The sequence below is a fragment of the Mobula birostris genome, chromosome 1, assembly GCF_030028105.1.
Source record: "Mobula birostris isolate sMobBir1 chromosome 1, sMobBir1.hap1, whole genome shotgun sequence".
In the NCBI taxonomy this organism is placed as follows: Eukaryota; Metazoa; Chordata; class Chondrichthyes; order Myliobatiformes; family Myliobatidae; genus Mobula; species Mobula birostris.
In genome coordinates, this window is record NC_092370.1 from 165,847,487 (window position 1) to 165,865,504 (window position 18,018).

Genomic DNA, 18,018 nt, shown 5'->3' on the forward strand with positions numbered 1-18,018 from the left:
GGGATGTCTGGTAAATGGAGGCAGACAAGCTGACTTCATAAGAATGGTGATTGCACTATAGATCAGAGTAAGAAATAGGAGTAGTGGTCCATCTGCTCTTTGGATTTATTTCACCATTTAGCAAGGTCACAGCACATCCCTTCCCTCAGTGTGCTATTCCTGAACACCTCACCCCAAGAGAATGGCTAAAGAGTTGCTCTTGGAGGTTGTAGGCCAGCTAGTTGGCTGAAGAACTGAACAACGGCTGCTGATTCGACTTGGGGTGGTGATTGAACTGGTATGTTGCATATACCATCACTTAGGGCAGGGTAGGTATCTCAGTTTCACCCTTGGCTTTTGATGTATGGTACCAGAGTTCATCTGTCAGGATTGACTTGGCTTTAGCAGTTGTTCCTTACACAGAAGGCCAAATTCTCATATTCCAATCAGGATTCAAACACATTTTCACCCATGCTCGCGTAGTAATTATGAACTGCCACACACAGTACGGCCAGTGATGTCGTCTCAGGTGTGGTTCTTCTGTAGGATGTCACTGCTCTCAAGCTATGTCCAAGCGTGGTTGTGTTCAACAGTTCAGCTGCATAGCTAATGTTTGACTTTTGAACAGTTGTTTAATGTCTCCAAAATGTGTGTAAAACGTATGATGACACGCAGACTGAGTTTGAAATTAGGTTAGCTATTCAGGGTGGAATAGTAAGCGGCCCCTAGTCTTGGGGGGATGCAGGGGGAAATCAGTAGTGTCCCTTCCAATTATTATACCGTGATTGCTTCACCACCGTTGCCGGACGTCGTCAAGTTAGCCACACAAACTCTCTCTTGGAGGCTCACACCTGAGAGGTCCAGAGTAATGTCCCCAAATATCTTCTGGCTTCACAATTCCAGAATGTCCAAAAAAAGCACTTTTAGTAATGAACATTAACAGCTTCCCTGCATCCACAGAATGGAATTAGATATGATGTACAGTTTCACAAACATTAAGAAATAACAAGACAGGGTTGCGGAACAGAAATTCAGAAACGAAAAATAAGGACTTTCTGTTTATGTGGAATCTCACATGCACAGTTTTGTTTTCCATATTGTGAAAATAACAGAGATTTGGAAGAAGTAGCAATGAAGGCGAACAAAGATGGTAATCAGAAAGGACTATAGTGGGAGGTTGCTCAAGTGGAATGTACACACAGGTATAGAATGGTTGGACCCAGCACCCTTATTGTTGACAGGTGGTAGAATCTGAGATGATGGGACTGTGTGGAGACCATAGGATGTAGGAGCAAAATTAGGCCATTCAGTCCATTGAGTATGCTTTGCTATTCCATCAGGGTTGATTTATTATCCCTCTCAACCCTATTTTCCTGATTTCTTCCCATGACCTATAACACATTTACCAATCAGCCTCTGCTTTAAATATATCCATTGACTTGGCCTCCACAGCCATATGTGGTAGCAATGAATTCAATAGAATCACCACCCTCTGGTGAATGAAATTTGTCCTAATTGCTCTTCCAAATGGACATCCCTCTATTTTGAGCCTGTGTCTTCTGGTCTTAGACTCGCCCACTAGAGGAAACATCCTTTCTACATCTACTCTATCTTGGCCTTTCAATAATCGACAGATTTCAATGAGATCGCCCCTCCTTTTTCTAAACTCCAGTAAGTACAGGCCCTGAGCCGTCAAATGCTTCTCGTGCATTAACCCTTTCATGCTTGGAATCTATTTTGTGAACCTGCTGTTGACCCTTTCCAATGCTAGCACATCTTAAAAAAAAAAAAAAGGGGGCTCAAAACTACTCAGAATACTCCAATTCACAACAAGAGAAAATCTGCAGATACTGGAAATCTGAGTAACACACAAAATGCTGGAAGAATTCAGCAGCCAGCGAGCATCTATGGAAAAGAGTACAGTCTACATTTTGGCCTAAAGTGTCATCTGTACTTTTTTTCCATAGATGCTGCCTGGTCTGCTCATTTTGTGTGTGTTACTCACAATTCTCCAAGTGTGGTCTCACCAATACCTTATAAAGTCTCAGCATTACATTCTTGCTTTTATATTCCAGTACTCTCAAAATTAATGCTACTATCGCATTTGCCTTCCTTACCACCTAATTATTTCCTTACCAAGTTAACCTTTAGGGCTCTCAAGTCCCTTTGCACCTCTGATTTCTGAATTCTCTCCCCATTGAGAAAAGTCTACACTTTTATGCCCTGTGCATGGTCATACAGACCCCAACATTCCATTTGCCACTTCTTTGCCCATTCTCCTAACCTGTCTAAGCCCTTCTGCAACCTCCCTGCTTCCTTTTCACTACCTGCCCCTCCATCTATCTTCGAATCATCTGTAAACTTGGCCACAAAGCCATCAATCCAAATCATTGACATATAACGTAAAAAGAAGCGGTCCCAACACAGACACCTGTGGAACACCACTAGTCACCGGCAGCCTACGTGAAAAGGCTTCCTTTATCAACTTTCTTTGCTTTCTACTAGTTAGCCAATCCTCTACCCATGCTTGTATCACTCCTGTAATACCATAGGCTCTTATCTTATTAAGCAATTTCATACATGACATCTTGTCAAAGGCCTTCTGAAAATTCAAGTAAACAACATCCACTGACACTCCTTTGTCTCTCCTGCCTGTTATTTCTTCAAAGAATTGTCAGGCAAGATTTCCCCTAAGGAAACTATGCTGACTTTAGCCTATTTTATCATGTGCCTCCAAGTACCCCAAAACATTATCCTTAATAATGGACTCCCAACATCTTCCCAACCAATAAGTCAGGATAACTGGTCTACAACTTCCCTTCTTTTGCCCCCCACCTCTTCTTAAAGAAAGGAGCGACATTTACAATTTTCTAGTCCTCCGGAACTATTCCAGAATGTAGTAATTCTTAAAAGATCATTACTAATGCCTCCACAATCTCTTCAGCCACCTCTTTCAGAATCCCGGGGTGTGGTCCCTCTGGTCCAGGTGACTTATCCACCTTTAGATCTTTCAGCTTCTCCTTAGCAACTACACTCATTTCTGTCCCGACACTCGAATTTGTAGCATTCTTCTTGTGTCTTCTACAGTGAAGAGTGATGCTAAATACTTACAATTTGTCTACCATTTCTTTGTCCCTCTTTACTAACTCTCCCATTCATTTTCCACTGGTCCTATATCCACTCTCACCTTTCACTCTTCATATATATCTTAACAAATATTTTGTACCCTCTTTTATATTATTGGCTAGCTTATCTTCATATTTCATCTTTTCACTCCTTATTTCTTTTTAGTTGCATTTTGTTGGTTTTTAAAAGCTTCCCAATCTACAGGGCAGTAGGAACGTCCGTTCTGGGGTGCACTAGCATCGCGGCGTTTGCCAAGGCTTCTTTGGTTTTAACGAAAGCGGTTGCGGCCTCTTCGTCCCAGGTAATGTCCTTGCCCTTACCCGACATCAGGGTGAACAGGGGGCGCATGGTTCGGGCTGCTGAGGGGAGGAAACGGTGGTAAAAATTCACCATACCCACGAATTCCTGCAAGCCTTTGATTGTGTTGGGTCGGGGGAAGTGGCGGACCGCGTCTACCTTGCCGGGCAGCGGGATTGCCCCATCTTTAGTAATCCTGTGGCGCAGGAAGTCGATGGTGTCGAGTCCGAACTGGCATTTGGCTGGATTGATTGTAAGGCTGAATTCGCTCAGGCGGGAGTAGAGATGGCGGAGGTGGGACAGATACTCTTGCCGACTACTGCTGGCTATGAGGATGTCGTCCAAATAGATGAATGCAAAGTCCAGGTCGTGTCCCACCGCGTCCATTAGCCGCTGGAAAGTCTGTGCGGCATTCTTTAGACCAAACGGCATTCGGAGGAATTTGAAAAGTCCGAACGGGGTGATAAGTGCTGTTTTGGGGATGTCATCCGGATGTACAGGGATTTGATGGTATCCTCGGACGAGGTCTACCTTGGAAAAGATCCTTGCGCCGTGTAGGTTTGCTGCGAAGTCTTGAATGTGCGGCACAGGGTAGCGGTCTGGCGTTGTAGCCTCGTTCAGTCTGCGGTAGTCACCGCATGGTCTCCAGCTCCCCGTTGCCTTGGGCACCATGTGAAGGGGGGAGGCCCATGGGCTGTCGGACCGTTGTATGATCCCTAATTCCTCCATCTTCTTGAACTCCTCCTTCACCAGTCGGAGCTTGTCTGGGGGAAGCCTTCGAGCACGGGCGTGGAGGGGTGGTCCCTGGGTCGGGATGTGGTGCTATACTCCGTGTCTGGGCATGGCTGCTGTGAACTGCGGTGTCAGTACTGATGGGAAATCCGCCAGGACCCTGGTGAATTCATCGTCGGACAGTGTGATGGAGTCCAGGTGTAGGGCTGGCCACTGCGCTTCACCCAGGGAGAACGTTTGAAAAGTCTTGGCGTGGACTAATCGCTTCCCTTGTAGGTCGACCAGCAGGCTGTGGGCTCGTAGAAAATCTGCCCCCAGCAGTGGTTGGGCCACGGCGGCCAGTGTGAAGTCCCACGTGAACCGGCTGGAGCTGAACTGTAGCCGCACCGTGCGGGTGCCGTAGGTTCGTATTGTGCTGCCATTAGCGGCCCTCAGGGTTGGTCCCGCTTCTCTGTTGTGGGTGTCGTAACTCGTTTGGAGGTAAGACGCTGATCTCTGCTCTGGTGTCGACCAAAAAGCGGCGTCCCGACTGCTTGTCCCAGACGTACAGGAGGCTGTCCTGATGGCCAGCCGCCGTAGCCATCAGCGGCGGCTGGCCCTGGCGTTTCCCGGGAATTTGCAGGGTGGTCTGCAGCGGCGGGCCTCTGTGCCCCACCGCTGGTGGTAGAAACACCATTGTTCTTTGGGCTCCTCACTCCCGTTGCCGGGTTTTGTAGGCTCTGCTGTCGGGCCTGGTCTGGTCTGTCGTTGGGCACGGGGCTTGGTGATCTGTGCGACGGACGCCCCTCTCTCTTTCCTGGCATTCCACAGCACATCTGCTCGGGCCGCCACCTCCTGGGGGTTGCTGAAATCTGCGTCGGACAGCAGCAGGCATACGTCCTCGGGCAGTTGCACTAGGAACGCCTGCTCAAACATGAGGCAGGGTTTGTGTCCTTCAGCCAGGGCCAGCACCTCGTTCATTAATGCTGATGGCGGCCTGTCTCCCAAACCATCCAGGTGCATTAAGCGGCGTGCTCGTTCGCGCCGTGAGAGTCCGAAAGTCCTTACGAGCAGGGCTTTGAATGCTGTGTATTTGCCGTCCTCCGGGGGCGACTGTATAAACTCCTCAACTTGTGCAGCTGTCTCCTGGTCGAGTGAGCTTAGCACATAGTAGTAGCGAGTGTACTCCGAGGTTATCTGCCGAATGTGGAATTGTGCTTCTGCTTGTTCGAACCATAATTGGGGTCGCAGCGTCCAGAAGCTTGGCAGTTGTAACGAAACTGTGTGAACAGATGCGGCATTGGTCACCTCTGGTCCAAATATCGTTTGGGCCGTCGGGGTCACCAATTGTAGCGATGTGCTACACACAGCGCTAGAATAACCACACGGAGTCGGTGAGTTAGAGTTGCGATGAAAGAGATTTATTCAAACTTCGCGGCCTGCTTTAAAGCCTTCCCGTTCTCGGCCTCCCTGGGCGGGACTGCTGTGGGGAATGCATATTCCCAGACCCTTTCTGCGCGCGGGATTTTCCCCCTGCTGGTGAAGATGGCCTGGCGCCCTTTTTGGGGCCGGCCCTCTGCCTGTGCGCACTGTTGTGAGCCGGTTCGTGTGTGCCAGAAAGTGGGTCGCCACACCCTTATATTTTTTTAAAAGCAGAATAGGTCACCAAAGTGGTTAAAAAGGCGTATGGAAAACCTTCCTTTATTAGGTAAAATACAGAATGTAAGAACAGCTGGATATTCTAGATTAAGATACCACTTAAGTACAGTACCTTATGCAGTTCTGGTCACATTATACGGATGATGACTACACTACAGAGAGTGGAGACTAGATTTGTAAAGATATCTCCAGGACTTGGACATTTTAGCAATAAGGAAAGAGTGGATGGGCCAGGGACATAAACAGATTAAACTTGAAGGAATTGTTTCCTTGATCTGAGGAATCAAAAATTTAAAGTGATTTAAGAGGAAAGATGAGAAAATGTGTTTTCACTTAATGACCGATGAAGGACTGGAACTACCTCAAGTTGTGGTAGAAGGAGAAACCTTAACCACATTTAAACAACATAAAGACCTGTCAGGCTACCCATCAAACACTGGAAGATGAGATGAGGTTAGGTAGCCAGTATACCAGAACGGACACAATGGGCTACAGGCCTCGTTCAGTGTCACCTGCACTCAATAACTCTATCAGAGCAACAACACAGCAAGATGTATTCAGATGCCATGTGCCAACTCAAGGCCATTAACCAGGTGAGTTTGAGAGTCAATTAGGTGGAGTCCTGGACATAGACATGATTTGGGGATGTGGCGAAGAGACTAGGGATATCCGGTCAAATGGATTCTGGCAGGCCCTTTCTGCTCCTTGCCACTTCGATCACCGTCAGTTCAGTTTTCCGTAAAGATGGAAATGGCTGCAATGTGGTGAATTTCTGCACAATACCACTTTCGATATCAAACCAGTTACTTTTATAAGATTTTAACATCTTTTGACCATTAAAGAGGCCTGTTATAAATACAACATATTGTACAACATTCAGTTCACTAGTTTATTGAGTAGTGGTTTGGTACAGTCTTCTCAATGTGAGTATGCCTGCCCTTTCGATGTATCGCAGATGACAATGCAGCTCCAGCTGGAAGGGGCGAGGAACACGCTTCCACCCCAGCAGAACCCAAAGTACAGCTATGTATACTCACCCCGCCAGACACATCTCTCTCCAAAAATGCTGTCTGACCCGTGAGCATTTCCAGCACTTGCTTTTATTTCAGGTTGCCAGCATCTGCAATTTTTTTTTTGATTTTCACGCACCCAGGGAGGGAGTGGGGGGCAGGGGAGGAAGGAAGGTGAATCTTTACCTCACCCGCCACCCTCCCGTCCTCCCAACCCAAACTCCAGAATTTTGAACTCCGGGAGCATCTCGGTCTCAGCAAAACAAGAAAGCAAAAGGGGCTCCCACCACCAGGCAAGCAAAGGCGGACCAGTAAAAGGCAACCTATCTGCTAACATGGCAGGTTCCACTCCTGTTCTCCCTGCGGAAAGGGTCTGGGCAACCGGGCACGGCCAAAACCAGGAGGTGTCCTTGTTGCAAGCTTCAGGCAGTGATCAACATCCCAGTATTCATCAGCAAGATATTCCTGAGAGCTAGCACTCTAATGAATATTGGTTTTAACAATGCTCTACCTAGGAGATCACTAAACTCAGCACTGCAGCAACCCTGCTTCCTGTATCAGAAGAACACCAGGACCTCTTACATAATACTCCTTTCCTTTGAAACAAGTCCCCTTGTACATTAACAACAGGGTTTACAATCCAAAGTACAATACCTGCCCAATTTCAAGAGGACTGGAACAGTAATTAGCCACAAAATAACCTGACTTTCAACACAATTGCAAACCTACGACCCCAGTCGCTAAACTACTGTAGTGGTTAGTGGAGCTCAGGAACAAAGTGAAGGTGGCCTCTTTACTCCCTTGTGGAAACACGTCTGACTCGATCCTTCATTCCCACAGTGCGACGTGCTCTTCTCCTGGAAACATAAAATATTTACTGGTTTATGTTACATGTACATTGCTTTGCATTTGTTGCCGCTGTCGCAAAAATCTAATATTTTCTGGCGCTTATGCCCTGGGCATGTATGCCGATGACAATAAATTCGAACTTGATTACTGTCACCTCACCGGCTGCGGAGGTCACTCATCTGCGCTAGTCCATTGCATGTGGAGGAATAAGCGCAAGACAGACAGCAACCCTCCCGTCCCCAGAACAGAGACAGCACGAGGTCACCGGATGCTGTGGGGTATGTCACTCTCAGCTCGGCGGAGAGACACCGCCTAATCCAGGGCAGTGTAGTGATCAGCGTGACGCCATTACAGCTCGGAGTGCAGAGTTCAATGCTGGCATCCTCTGAAAGGAGTTTGTATATCTTCCCCATGGAAGGTGTGGGTTCTCTTCAGGTGCTCCTGTTTCCTCCCACAGTCCAAAGGTGTACTCAAAGAGGGAGTGGGGGGGTGAAGGAAGGACTTTGTTAGTAGTTTTAATTGTTTATTGTGAGTTGTCTCATGATTAGGTTAGGGTTTAATTGAGGGTTGCTGGCAGCATGGCTCAGGGGGCTGGAGAGCCTATTCTGGGCTACGTCCGTAAATAAATAAAAATAATCTGAGGGAAAGCTGATGCTCTGATTCTGCTCTGGAGCATCTGCGTGTTTCCTGTATTTGGCACAAGAGGTAGACATATCAACTCAAACGCTGGGGATTCGCTCATAAGCAAGAGTGTTACTGAAACAGCCAAGATTGGCACTGAGCTGAAGTGCTGGACAATCTTAATGGATTAAAGCCTATAGCACTTCTATAATGCTCACACAATTAGGAACATGCTTACTGATTAGGCACAATGTGGGGACAGATACTGGTTTATCGTCAACAGTTGCCTAGAATTGGAAGGGTAGATTTCCTTCGAAAAGGAGGATTTAGCCTCCTTATAATGCCACTCATTTTCCACCTTTAAAACCCCCTTAAATTGTCTTAGGGTGAATTAGTGACAGCATTTTAATGGCAAAGAAAAGTAATTATGAAGGAGTAAGATTGTGGCCACCCAGAAACTTAGGTGAACTGAGTCACTGAAGTGGACCTTGGCAACTAGAAGGCTAATCACGTCATTGAAAAGACCTCATGGTGAGCTACATATTGATTGGGCCCATGTGAAATATCAAGACCTAATGATACAGAGAGCTCCCTTGGGATTTCAGGTACTTGGCATTTGGAAATCGCTTATTACCAAATTATATTCCCTCATACCAAACCTTCAAACCTCTATCTACACACCTCACCTCACCGTCCCGTGAATGATCTAATGCCAATACTCACGAAATTGGCAGATGTATCGGTTACGAGTCTTACAGCGCTGGTCGTTCCAATTAAACGCACTGGAGATTTGCAACTCAACGCAGTTTCCAAACCTGCTCAAACAAGAGAGTTTTGATGATGAAGTGAAGGAATACATAAGATGTCCCCCCTGGTTCTTCACTGTTTAAGGGGACTGTTCTACTTTTGTAGGTACCGTGGTGGGTGAACTGTCCCATTGCTCCAAACAATGCGTACACACACATTACAGTAAGCACTGAACTTATCAGTAATTCTGTTCTGAGAACCATCAATCACTGAAGATACTGTGCAATGTCATTGCTGCAAAGATTTTATCTACAAAAGCTAAAATTTAAAACAAAAGGCCTGGGCCTTTATAGTTAGTACTGAGCAAGGAAGCACAGCTGCTAAGATTGTAGAGAGTCATTACAGCAATTACAATGTGAGAGTACTTTGTAAATACTCTGCCCAGCAACATTACTGTCACACTAAAGAGCATTTATGGTCACATAATGCTCAGACGTCCTACTGTAAACATTGTAGACAGGGACAATACTGCAAGCAAGATATATGCAGGTCCGTCACAATAAATAAGGAGCACCAGACACTGTTCCATTATGCATCAAGATAGTTACATTACTATAAGTACTTGGCACTCCTTCACGATTGTACAAACTCTACATCAAGATAGGGTTGCATTGTGGTAAGTACTGTGCATGGGACACTGTTTCAATATTGCACATACTGTCTACACAGGGACTGTAAATACTGCAACTTAGTACTGCATAGAGTAAGAAGCTCCATTACTGCAAATATTGTGCAGAGGTACAGTTCCAGGACGGTAAACACCATGCACAGAGGTAGCTCCATTGCTGTGAACAAACATTTTGTCCTTCACAGTAACTACTATGCATACAGACACTACTCCATTCCTGCCATGAGTGTATTATTGGTTTTGTTCTACTAATGTGAATGCTTTGCACAGTGATTCTGCTCAATTAAGACCAGGTCCATCCAAGGGCATTGTATTAATATGGAAAAGGGGAGCATCCCATTACTGTAAAAGTGATGTAACCATGATGACGGTGGCTGTGCAATGTACTGTACTGCCTCTGCAAGTACAGTCTTAAATCTCAATAGGATTTCTGGTAGCATGGCAGCACGTTTGATCACAGCATCTTCTATAGGGTCAACGGAAGGTCCACTGTCCTTTTTAAGGGTATTTTTAATGATCGCAAGATACTGCTATCTTAAAGACTTAAAGCAGTGCAGGTCTACCCCATCAGCGAGTTGCTCGCTGGCCGAGAAAATGAAGGAGCTGAGCATCATACTGCCGTCTGAGTCAAAGGAGGCTTACAGTCTAATAGCGAGTAACCGTCTTGGTTGCTTTTCTTGTGACTGCAAAGCTTTTTTGGACATTATTAATGTGGTATGCCACAAGTTCGATTCACTGATTTTTCTGGCGATGAGTAGGGGTGGATAGCAGGGGAGCTGCATGGCCTTGGTCATAGCGAGGTCTAGGCCCAAAGCCACAGTGTAGCCTATTTCCAGCCACCAGGAGAGGGGTATTAGAGCTGGTGAGCTGCAGCATCCAGGCTGGAGGCTGTGCTGTCCTCCCCCCCCCCAGTGTTCGCTCGGCAGAAGACGAGCTCTACTGTGGTCGACTGCAGTTCTCTGTAGCATTGAATGGAACTCAGGGCCTCAAGCCTCAGTGTTGCCTGTTTACAGCCGCCAAGAGGGAGGTGTCGGAGTCGGTGCGTTCCACCAGGGGTGGTGTGGCGTGGCGCCCAGGCTGGAGTCAGTGCTGCCCCCCAGTGTTCGTTTGGCAGAAGACAAGCTCTATTGCGGTCATCTGCATATTTCTGTGGTGTTGGATGGCTCATTTGAAATCTTATATTGATTGATAAGATTGATAAGTTCGTGGCCTAAGGTAGAAAGAGTCAATTTTAGAAAACCTAGCACATTTATTTTTCAACATAGTCCCTTCCTACATGTACACACTTAGTCCAGCGGTCATGGAGCATATGGATCCCTTCTTTATAGAAGTGGTCCACAGCAGGGGTGATTGATAAGTTTGTGGCCTAAGGTAGAAGGAGATGAGTTATTAATTTCATTATCACTCAAAGAGTTGAACTGCACATGCACGTAACGAGAGCGTCTTGGACCTCCAGTTGGGGTCCACAGCAGGGATGATTGATAAGTTCATGGCCTAAGGTAGAAGGAGATGAGTTATACAGCTCTTGTTACATGCACGTGCAGTTCAACTCTTTGAGTGAAAATGCAGAAAGTTTGAAGTTTCTCCTCTTCTCCTTCTACTTCAGGCCACAAACTTATCAATTACCCCTGCTGTGGACCACCTCCAGAGGTCCAAGATGCCGACTTCTACAAAGGGATCCGTATGCTCCACGACTGCTGGACTAAGTGTGTAAATGTAGGAAAAATAAATGTGCTAGGTTTTCTAAAACTGACTCCTTCTACCTTAGGCCACGAACTTATCAATCACCCCTTGCATTGCATAGCTGTATCTTTCTAAACTTATACGTGCCTTGTGTGCTTTGTGCTGTGTGTGACTGTTGGTAATGTGTTTTGTACCTTGGCCCCGGAGTAACGCTGTCTGGTTTGGCTGTCGTCATGAGTATTCACATATGGCTGAATGACAATTAAACTGCAATTGAACTGAATTTCATTGAATGTTCCTTTTCTTTTAAAACTAGGATAGATCCTGGCCCAAATGCTGCAAAGTACTGTCAGTCTCACAATACTGGAAGGCCCATGCCCAGTCTAGACACTGGGATTCCGTTTTCCCCAGTACAACAGCAAAGCCCGCACTTGGTAATATGTGACTACGGCAGAATGATTCACAGAGCCGTGAGCTGCCACCGGCTCACTCAAGGCAATGGAGAGTTATTAAAGGAGGCACTCACCCTTGATTATCCGGCTGCCCAAATGCAAAGCTGTAAAAGGAGGGAATCTCCCCGGTATCCCAACGGTATGAGTCCTTCGACGTTTTGTATGTTAAGCCTACAAGCAGCAAATGATCAAATTATTTCTATAATTCAATCACCACCTTTATCCAGCTCCCTCTCAGTAATCGCTCTCCCCCAGCATCGTGCAGTATTGATGAAATTTCCACTGGTGTTAATCTAGCTCCCTCCTTCACTCTGTAGCCCCCCTCCCTCTGATGCTGACTGTATCTCCATGGTGTTAATTCTTCTCTCTCACCCTGCCACTCAGTACCTTCTCTCCTCGCCAAACTGTGCCACTGACTGTATCTCCCTTCTATTAATCCAACTATCCCACCCTGTCACTCAGTAACCTTCATGCCCCAGTGCTCCTGCCACTGACTCTCTCTGAAGCTGTCACACTGTGGACAATGACAGCAATGGAATGGAAGTATGTGGATAGCGTTCTGCAGATAACCACAGCCCAGCAGCTCACCAATCCAGAAGTTGCGTGTTTCAAAGTCAGGGTTGGTAACCTCGTTGGCGTTCTCCAGCTGCCCCAGGTAGAAGGCCAGGATATCCTGGACCTTCTGGTTTTTAACTTGTGCTAAAATCCCGCCACGCTCCTGGACAGAAACATGAGAATAATAATGAATCAGGAAAGGCTGGCAAGCATGTCAGAGCACAGAGTGCATCGCCACAAGTCAAACTAGGTACACCATATGCTGGATGTAAACTTAGCAGATCACTGAAAATTTCTCATGGAGCATACTTGAATTTTAATCTGTGCGGGATCAGAACAAAAGGAGGTTTCTTCCCCTCATATATAACCTGTTTGGAACATCAGATTATTTCATTACGAAAACAGCAAATGTCAGAAACACTCAAATGTCAATTATAAACGAGGCTCCAGCCTAAAGAGTGTTTCTAAACCTCTTGGTTGGGCCAAGCTAGATATAACAGCCTATCTACAGTATTCTATTAAACCTAGCATTAGTTAACTATAAAGTAGTGCTGGTGTCGAATCAGATAGGGGTTAGATACAGGGTAAACAACCCACTTTACTTTCCCATTAAGTGCTCTCAGGCCAGATAAATAATCTGAGCTGATTGCAGTTCGGCACCCTGTACCAGTATGGAATAAAGTATACGGCATCCTTCTTCATCAAATACCACCAGAGCAGGATTGCATAAGTTAGGGGAGAAAAGGTTAAAAAAGAGAAGTGGCTTGAAACCAAGTACAGTTCCCTCTGCACGGTCCTGGCCCTATCAAACCCTCCTGGGCATAGACAGCATGGGTTTGAAACAAAACAATGCTCTCTCTACACTGTCCCATCAATCACTCCTGGCCATCAAGTGGGATCACCAGCTGTGGGGTGATCCCCTCTAGGCCGAAGCCTGTTTAGTTGGGATTTCTCATTGGGTCCAGGCCCCAGAATCTCCATCGGGAGCTGGCTCCACACAACAGGAACTGTCTTTCAGAAATACTCCTTGTTCCATTTCATGGGGGGCGGGGGGGGGTACATTCCTATATGGACTGACCTGGAGTCCGTGGTGATCTATTCATTGTGCGAACTGGCAGCAATGGTGGCGGGGGGTGTGGGGTGTGGGTACGTAACTATCACTCCCCACCTTACAGCAGGAATCAGGGACCTGGGATGGTAAGTGTAGCACAGAGCCGTTGGTATGACAGCTTTCTATGTTTATTGACAGATTCCCAGGCCACTTGCTATTCCGGTTGCCTGTGAATGTTAATGTTTCATTCATATGTAGAATGCAAGAGGTTGTAGCCCCTTTTAAGAGTACCTGAAAACGCTGTTCCACAAGTTCTGGTTTCATTTCAGACGCGACTTCTCTACCCTTGGGCACTCAATGTGGGATTGGGGATGGCCACGAATTCCTCGACAGCCACTGCCTGATCTCCTCATCTGCCAGCTCCTGGGTCTGACTGAGATGCCCATTTGAATGCACAGCAACTTACACTGCCGAGAGTACAGGGGCTGCCCAATACATCACAGGCACATCCCTCCCTACCATCAGTAGTATCTGCACGAGACAATGTCCAACGTCAAGCATCCCCTTCATCCAGGCCATGCCATCTTCTTGCAGCTACCATCAGGCAGGAGGTACAGAGCTCGAAGTCCCACACAGCACCAGGTGCAAGAACACCTACTTCCTTCAACCACTCGGCCATGGAATCAATTTGCATAAATTTAATCACCTCATTAGTAAAGCGAAACTATGACCACTTTATACTAATATGGACATGTTTGTTCTAATTGTGTTCTTTCTTGTAAAAAAAATTACATTACTTGTTTTTCTCATGAATGTTCAAAGTTCAAAGTAAAATTGTTATCAAAGTGCATATATATCACCATATACTACCCTGAGATTCATTTTCTTGCAGACATACTCAATAAATTACCATAATCGAATCAATGAAAGACTGCACCAACAGGGCGGGCAGCCAGTGGGCAAAAGACTGTGCAATTACAAAAAGAAAGAAGAAAAGAAATAATAAAGAAAGAAAGAGAGAGAGAAAGAAAGAAAGGAAACAATAAATATCGAGAAAGTGAGTCTATAGGTTGCTGGAACAATTCAGTGATCGGGCAAGTGAAGTAGGGTGAATTTATCCCCTTTGGTTCAAGAGGCTGATGGTTGAGGGGTAATAACTGTTACTGAACCCTGGTGGTGTGAGCCCTGAGGCTCCTGTACCTTCTTCCTGAAGGCAGCAGTGAGAAGACAGCATAACCTGGCTGGTGGGATTCCCCATGATGGAAGCTGCTTTCATGTGACAAGGTTTCATACAGATGTGCTCAGTGGTGGGGATGCCTTTACCCGTGATGGACTGGGCTGTGTGCACTACTTTTTGTAGGGATTTCCATTCAAGAGCATTGGTGTTTCCATACCAGGCCATGATGCAGCTAGTCAATATACTCTCCACCACATGTCTTCAGAAGTTTGTCAAGTTTTAGATATCATGCCAAATCTTCGCATGCTTCTAAGGCAGTTAAGGCACTGTCATGTTTTCTTTGTAACTGCACTTACATGCTGGGCCCAGGGCGGGTCCTCGGGAATAATAACACTGAGGAATTTAAAGTTGCTGATCCTCTCCAACTCTGATCTTCCGATGAGGTACGGCTCAAGGAAATCCATAATCACCTTCTGAATTCTTCCTGAAGTCAATAATCACCTTCTTGGTCTTGATGACATTCAGTAAGAGGTTTTTGTTGTGGCACCACTCAGCCAGATTTTTAATCTCCCTCCTATATGCTGAGTCGTCCCCACCTTTGATTTGGCCTACGACAGTAGTGTCCTCAGCAAACTTGAAAATGGCATTGGAGCTGTATTTAGCCACACAGTATCAAGTGTAAAGTGATAGAGCAGGAACATTGTATATCTGATTCTAGGTGCCAGCGACTAAGCTGTGGGAATGTTTTTCATTGCACCTGTAAAAGCATGTTGTTGTACATATGACAATAAACTCGACTTTGACTTCATAGGTCCAGACAGCAGCTGCTAATACCTGAGCCACCTGCCCGTCCTCCCTCAGATGGCCAGCTCTCGCTGGAGAGGCAGTGTGTGGTGTTCCAGTGGGTAGCAATGAGAAGAGTGCATGTCCTGGGTAACGGGGGTCCTTACTGATGAACGCCACCTTCTTGATGCATCACCTTCTGCAGATGTTCTTGACGCAGGGGAGTCTAGAGCCCATGATGGAGCTGGTTCAGTTTGCAACCTTCTGCAGCTTTTTTCAATCCTGTGCAGTGGCTCCTCCACACCAGACACTGACGCAGCAAGCTAGAATGCTCTCCATAGTACATCTGTAGAAATCTAATATATTAGAGTCTTTGGTGACGCACCACGTCTCCTCAGACTCCCAATGAAATATGGGACCTGTTGTGCCTTCTTTGTAATTGTATCAATATGTTGGGCTCAGGTTAGATCTTCAGAGATGTTGACACCCAGGAAGTTGAAACTGCTCACCCTTTCTACTGCTGATCCGTCGCTGAGGACTAGTTTGTGTTCCCTTGACTTTCCCTGAATGAAGTCCTCGATTAATTCCTTGATGTTACTAACAATGTGTGTAAGGTTGTTCCGACACCACTCAACTAGCTGATCTTGTCTCACTCCCGTACGTCTCCTCACCACCATCTGAAATTCTGCCAACAACAGATACGTCATCAGCAAATTTATAGATGGCGTTGGAGATGTGCCTACCCACTCAGTTACGGGTGTAGAGAGAGTACAGTGGTGGGATAAGCAATCATCACCAGTGTCGATTGTCAGGGAGGAAGAGATGTTATTTCTGATTCACACTGACTGTGGTCTCCTGGTGAGGAAGTCAAGGAACTGGTTGCAGAGAGAGGTACAGCGGCCCAGATTTTGGTGCTTTTTGATTGGAAATGAGGGTATGATTGTGTTGAACACCTAGTTGTAATCAATAATCAATTACTATTGTCCAGATGATCCACAGCCAAGTGGAGAGCCACTGAGACTGCATCTGCTGTAGACCAGTTGTGGAGATAAACAAACTGCAGCAGGTCCAGTTTCTTGCTTAGGCAGGAGTTGATCCTGGCCATGACCAACCTCTCAAATCACCTCTTCACAATGGATGTGCATGCAATTGGGCAAAAGTCGTTGACAGCTCTCCTTGGGCGCTGGCACGATTCCCGCCATTTTGAAGGCGGTGGGAACCTCCTACTACAGCAGTGAGAGACTGAAAATGTCCTTGAACATTCACACCAGTTGGTTGGCACAGGTTTTGAGCGCACAATCAGGATTTGATGCCTTCCGAGAGGTCACCCTCTTGAAAGATGTTCTGACATCATCCTCCGAGACAGAGATCAGGGTCACCAGATGCTGCAGAGATTCACACAGGTGTAGTTTTATCAACACACACAAAAAATGCTGGTGAACGCAGCAGGCCAGGCAGCATCTATAGGAAGAAGCACAGTCGACGTTTCGGGCTGAGACCCTTCATCAGGACTCATGTTTTATTCTCCCTGTCAAAGTGTGCATAAGTGGCATTGAGCTCATCTGGGAGTGAAGCATCACAACCATTCACGATGTTAGGTTTCACTTTGCAGGAAATAATGGCCTGCAAACCCCACCGGAGCTGACGTACATCTGATTCCATCTCTAACCTCAATCGGAATTGTTGTTTTACTATTAAAATAGCCTTCCGTAGGTTGTACCTGGACTTCTTGTATAGTTTTAGATCACTGGTCTTAAATGCCACAGAACTATCCCTCAGCAGACTACTGATTCAGCTACAGCTTTTGGTTTGTGTATGTCCGGTATGTTCTCAAAGGACATCCACACTCACCCACACAGGTCTTGATGAAGTCAGTGACAACTGTGGTATATCCCTGAATATTGCCCAGTCCACTGACTCAACGCAGACCTGTAGGTGCTCTTCTACCTCCCTTGACCATACCTTCTTTGTCCTCACAACTGGTGTTGCAGTCAACGTCTCTGCCGATATGCCGGGTGTAGAAATACGGCCAGGTGATCAGACTTTTCACAGTGTGGGCATGGGATGGCTCAGTAAGCATTCTAGATGGCGGTGGCACCTCAGGTTCCACTTCTTCAAGCTGGCCTCGTTGAAATCTCCCTCAACGATAGGGAAGACATCAAGGAGTGCTCTTTGTGGGTGCTGATCAAGGTGCTCAACTCCACCAGTGTCTGCCTGACGCCAGCCGGGGTGGAATGTACCCCACTACCAGGATGATGGTGGAGACCTCCCTCAGCAGAAAAAATGGACAACACTTGACCACTAAAAATTCCAGGTCAGATGAGCAGAATTAAGACAGAACCATCTTTTTAAAGGCTAGCTACCAAATAAATCTCCTTTTCCACTGTCCCATCAGAAATCCTGAGGCACTGGTTAGGTACAATGTAAAGCCCCCTCTACACTGTCCCATCAAACACTTCTAGTTACCTTACACTGGTCCGATACAGAGTAAAGCTCCCTCTAAGCTATCCCATCAAACATTGGTCCTTCTGCACCATCTCATCAAACACTCCTGTTAGACAACTTCCCTCCGCACCGTTGCATCAATCACATCTTGAGAGAGATTAGGCGGCTAAATACAAAATTTTCCT

At 46.4% G+C, this 18,018-nt stretch overlaps 1 protein-coding gene across 1 annotated transcript in view; it reads right to left on the reverse strand.

Annotated features, from left to right (window-relative positions):
* Positions 1 to 5,806: 5,806 nt before the first annotated feature.
* LOC140208363 (C-type lectin domain family 18 member A-like) overlaps positions 5,807 to 18,018 on the reverse strand; it is a 62,651-nt gene continuing 50,439 nt past the window's right edge. Inside the window, exons 9-12 of the mRNA XM_072277013.1 lie at positions 12,411 to 12,540; positions 11,897 to 11,993; positions 8,976 to 9,067; positions 5,807 to 7,639 (exon numbers count right to left, since the gene is read on the reverse strand). Of these exons, the coding sequence (XP_072133114.1) occupies positions 7,611 to 7,639; positions 8,976 to 9,067; positions 11,897 to 11,993; positions 12,411 to 12,540 (348 nt within the window). The 3' untranslated portion in view covers positions 5,807 to 7,610. The remainder of the gene's footprint in view (positions 7,640 to 8,975; positions 9,068 to 11,896; positions 11,994 to 12,410; positions 12,541 to 18,018) is intronic.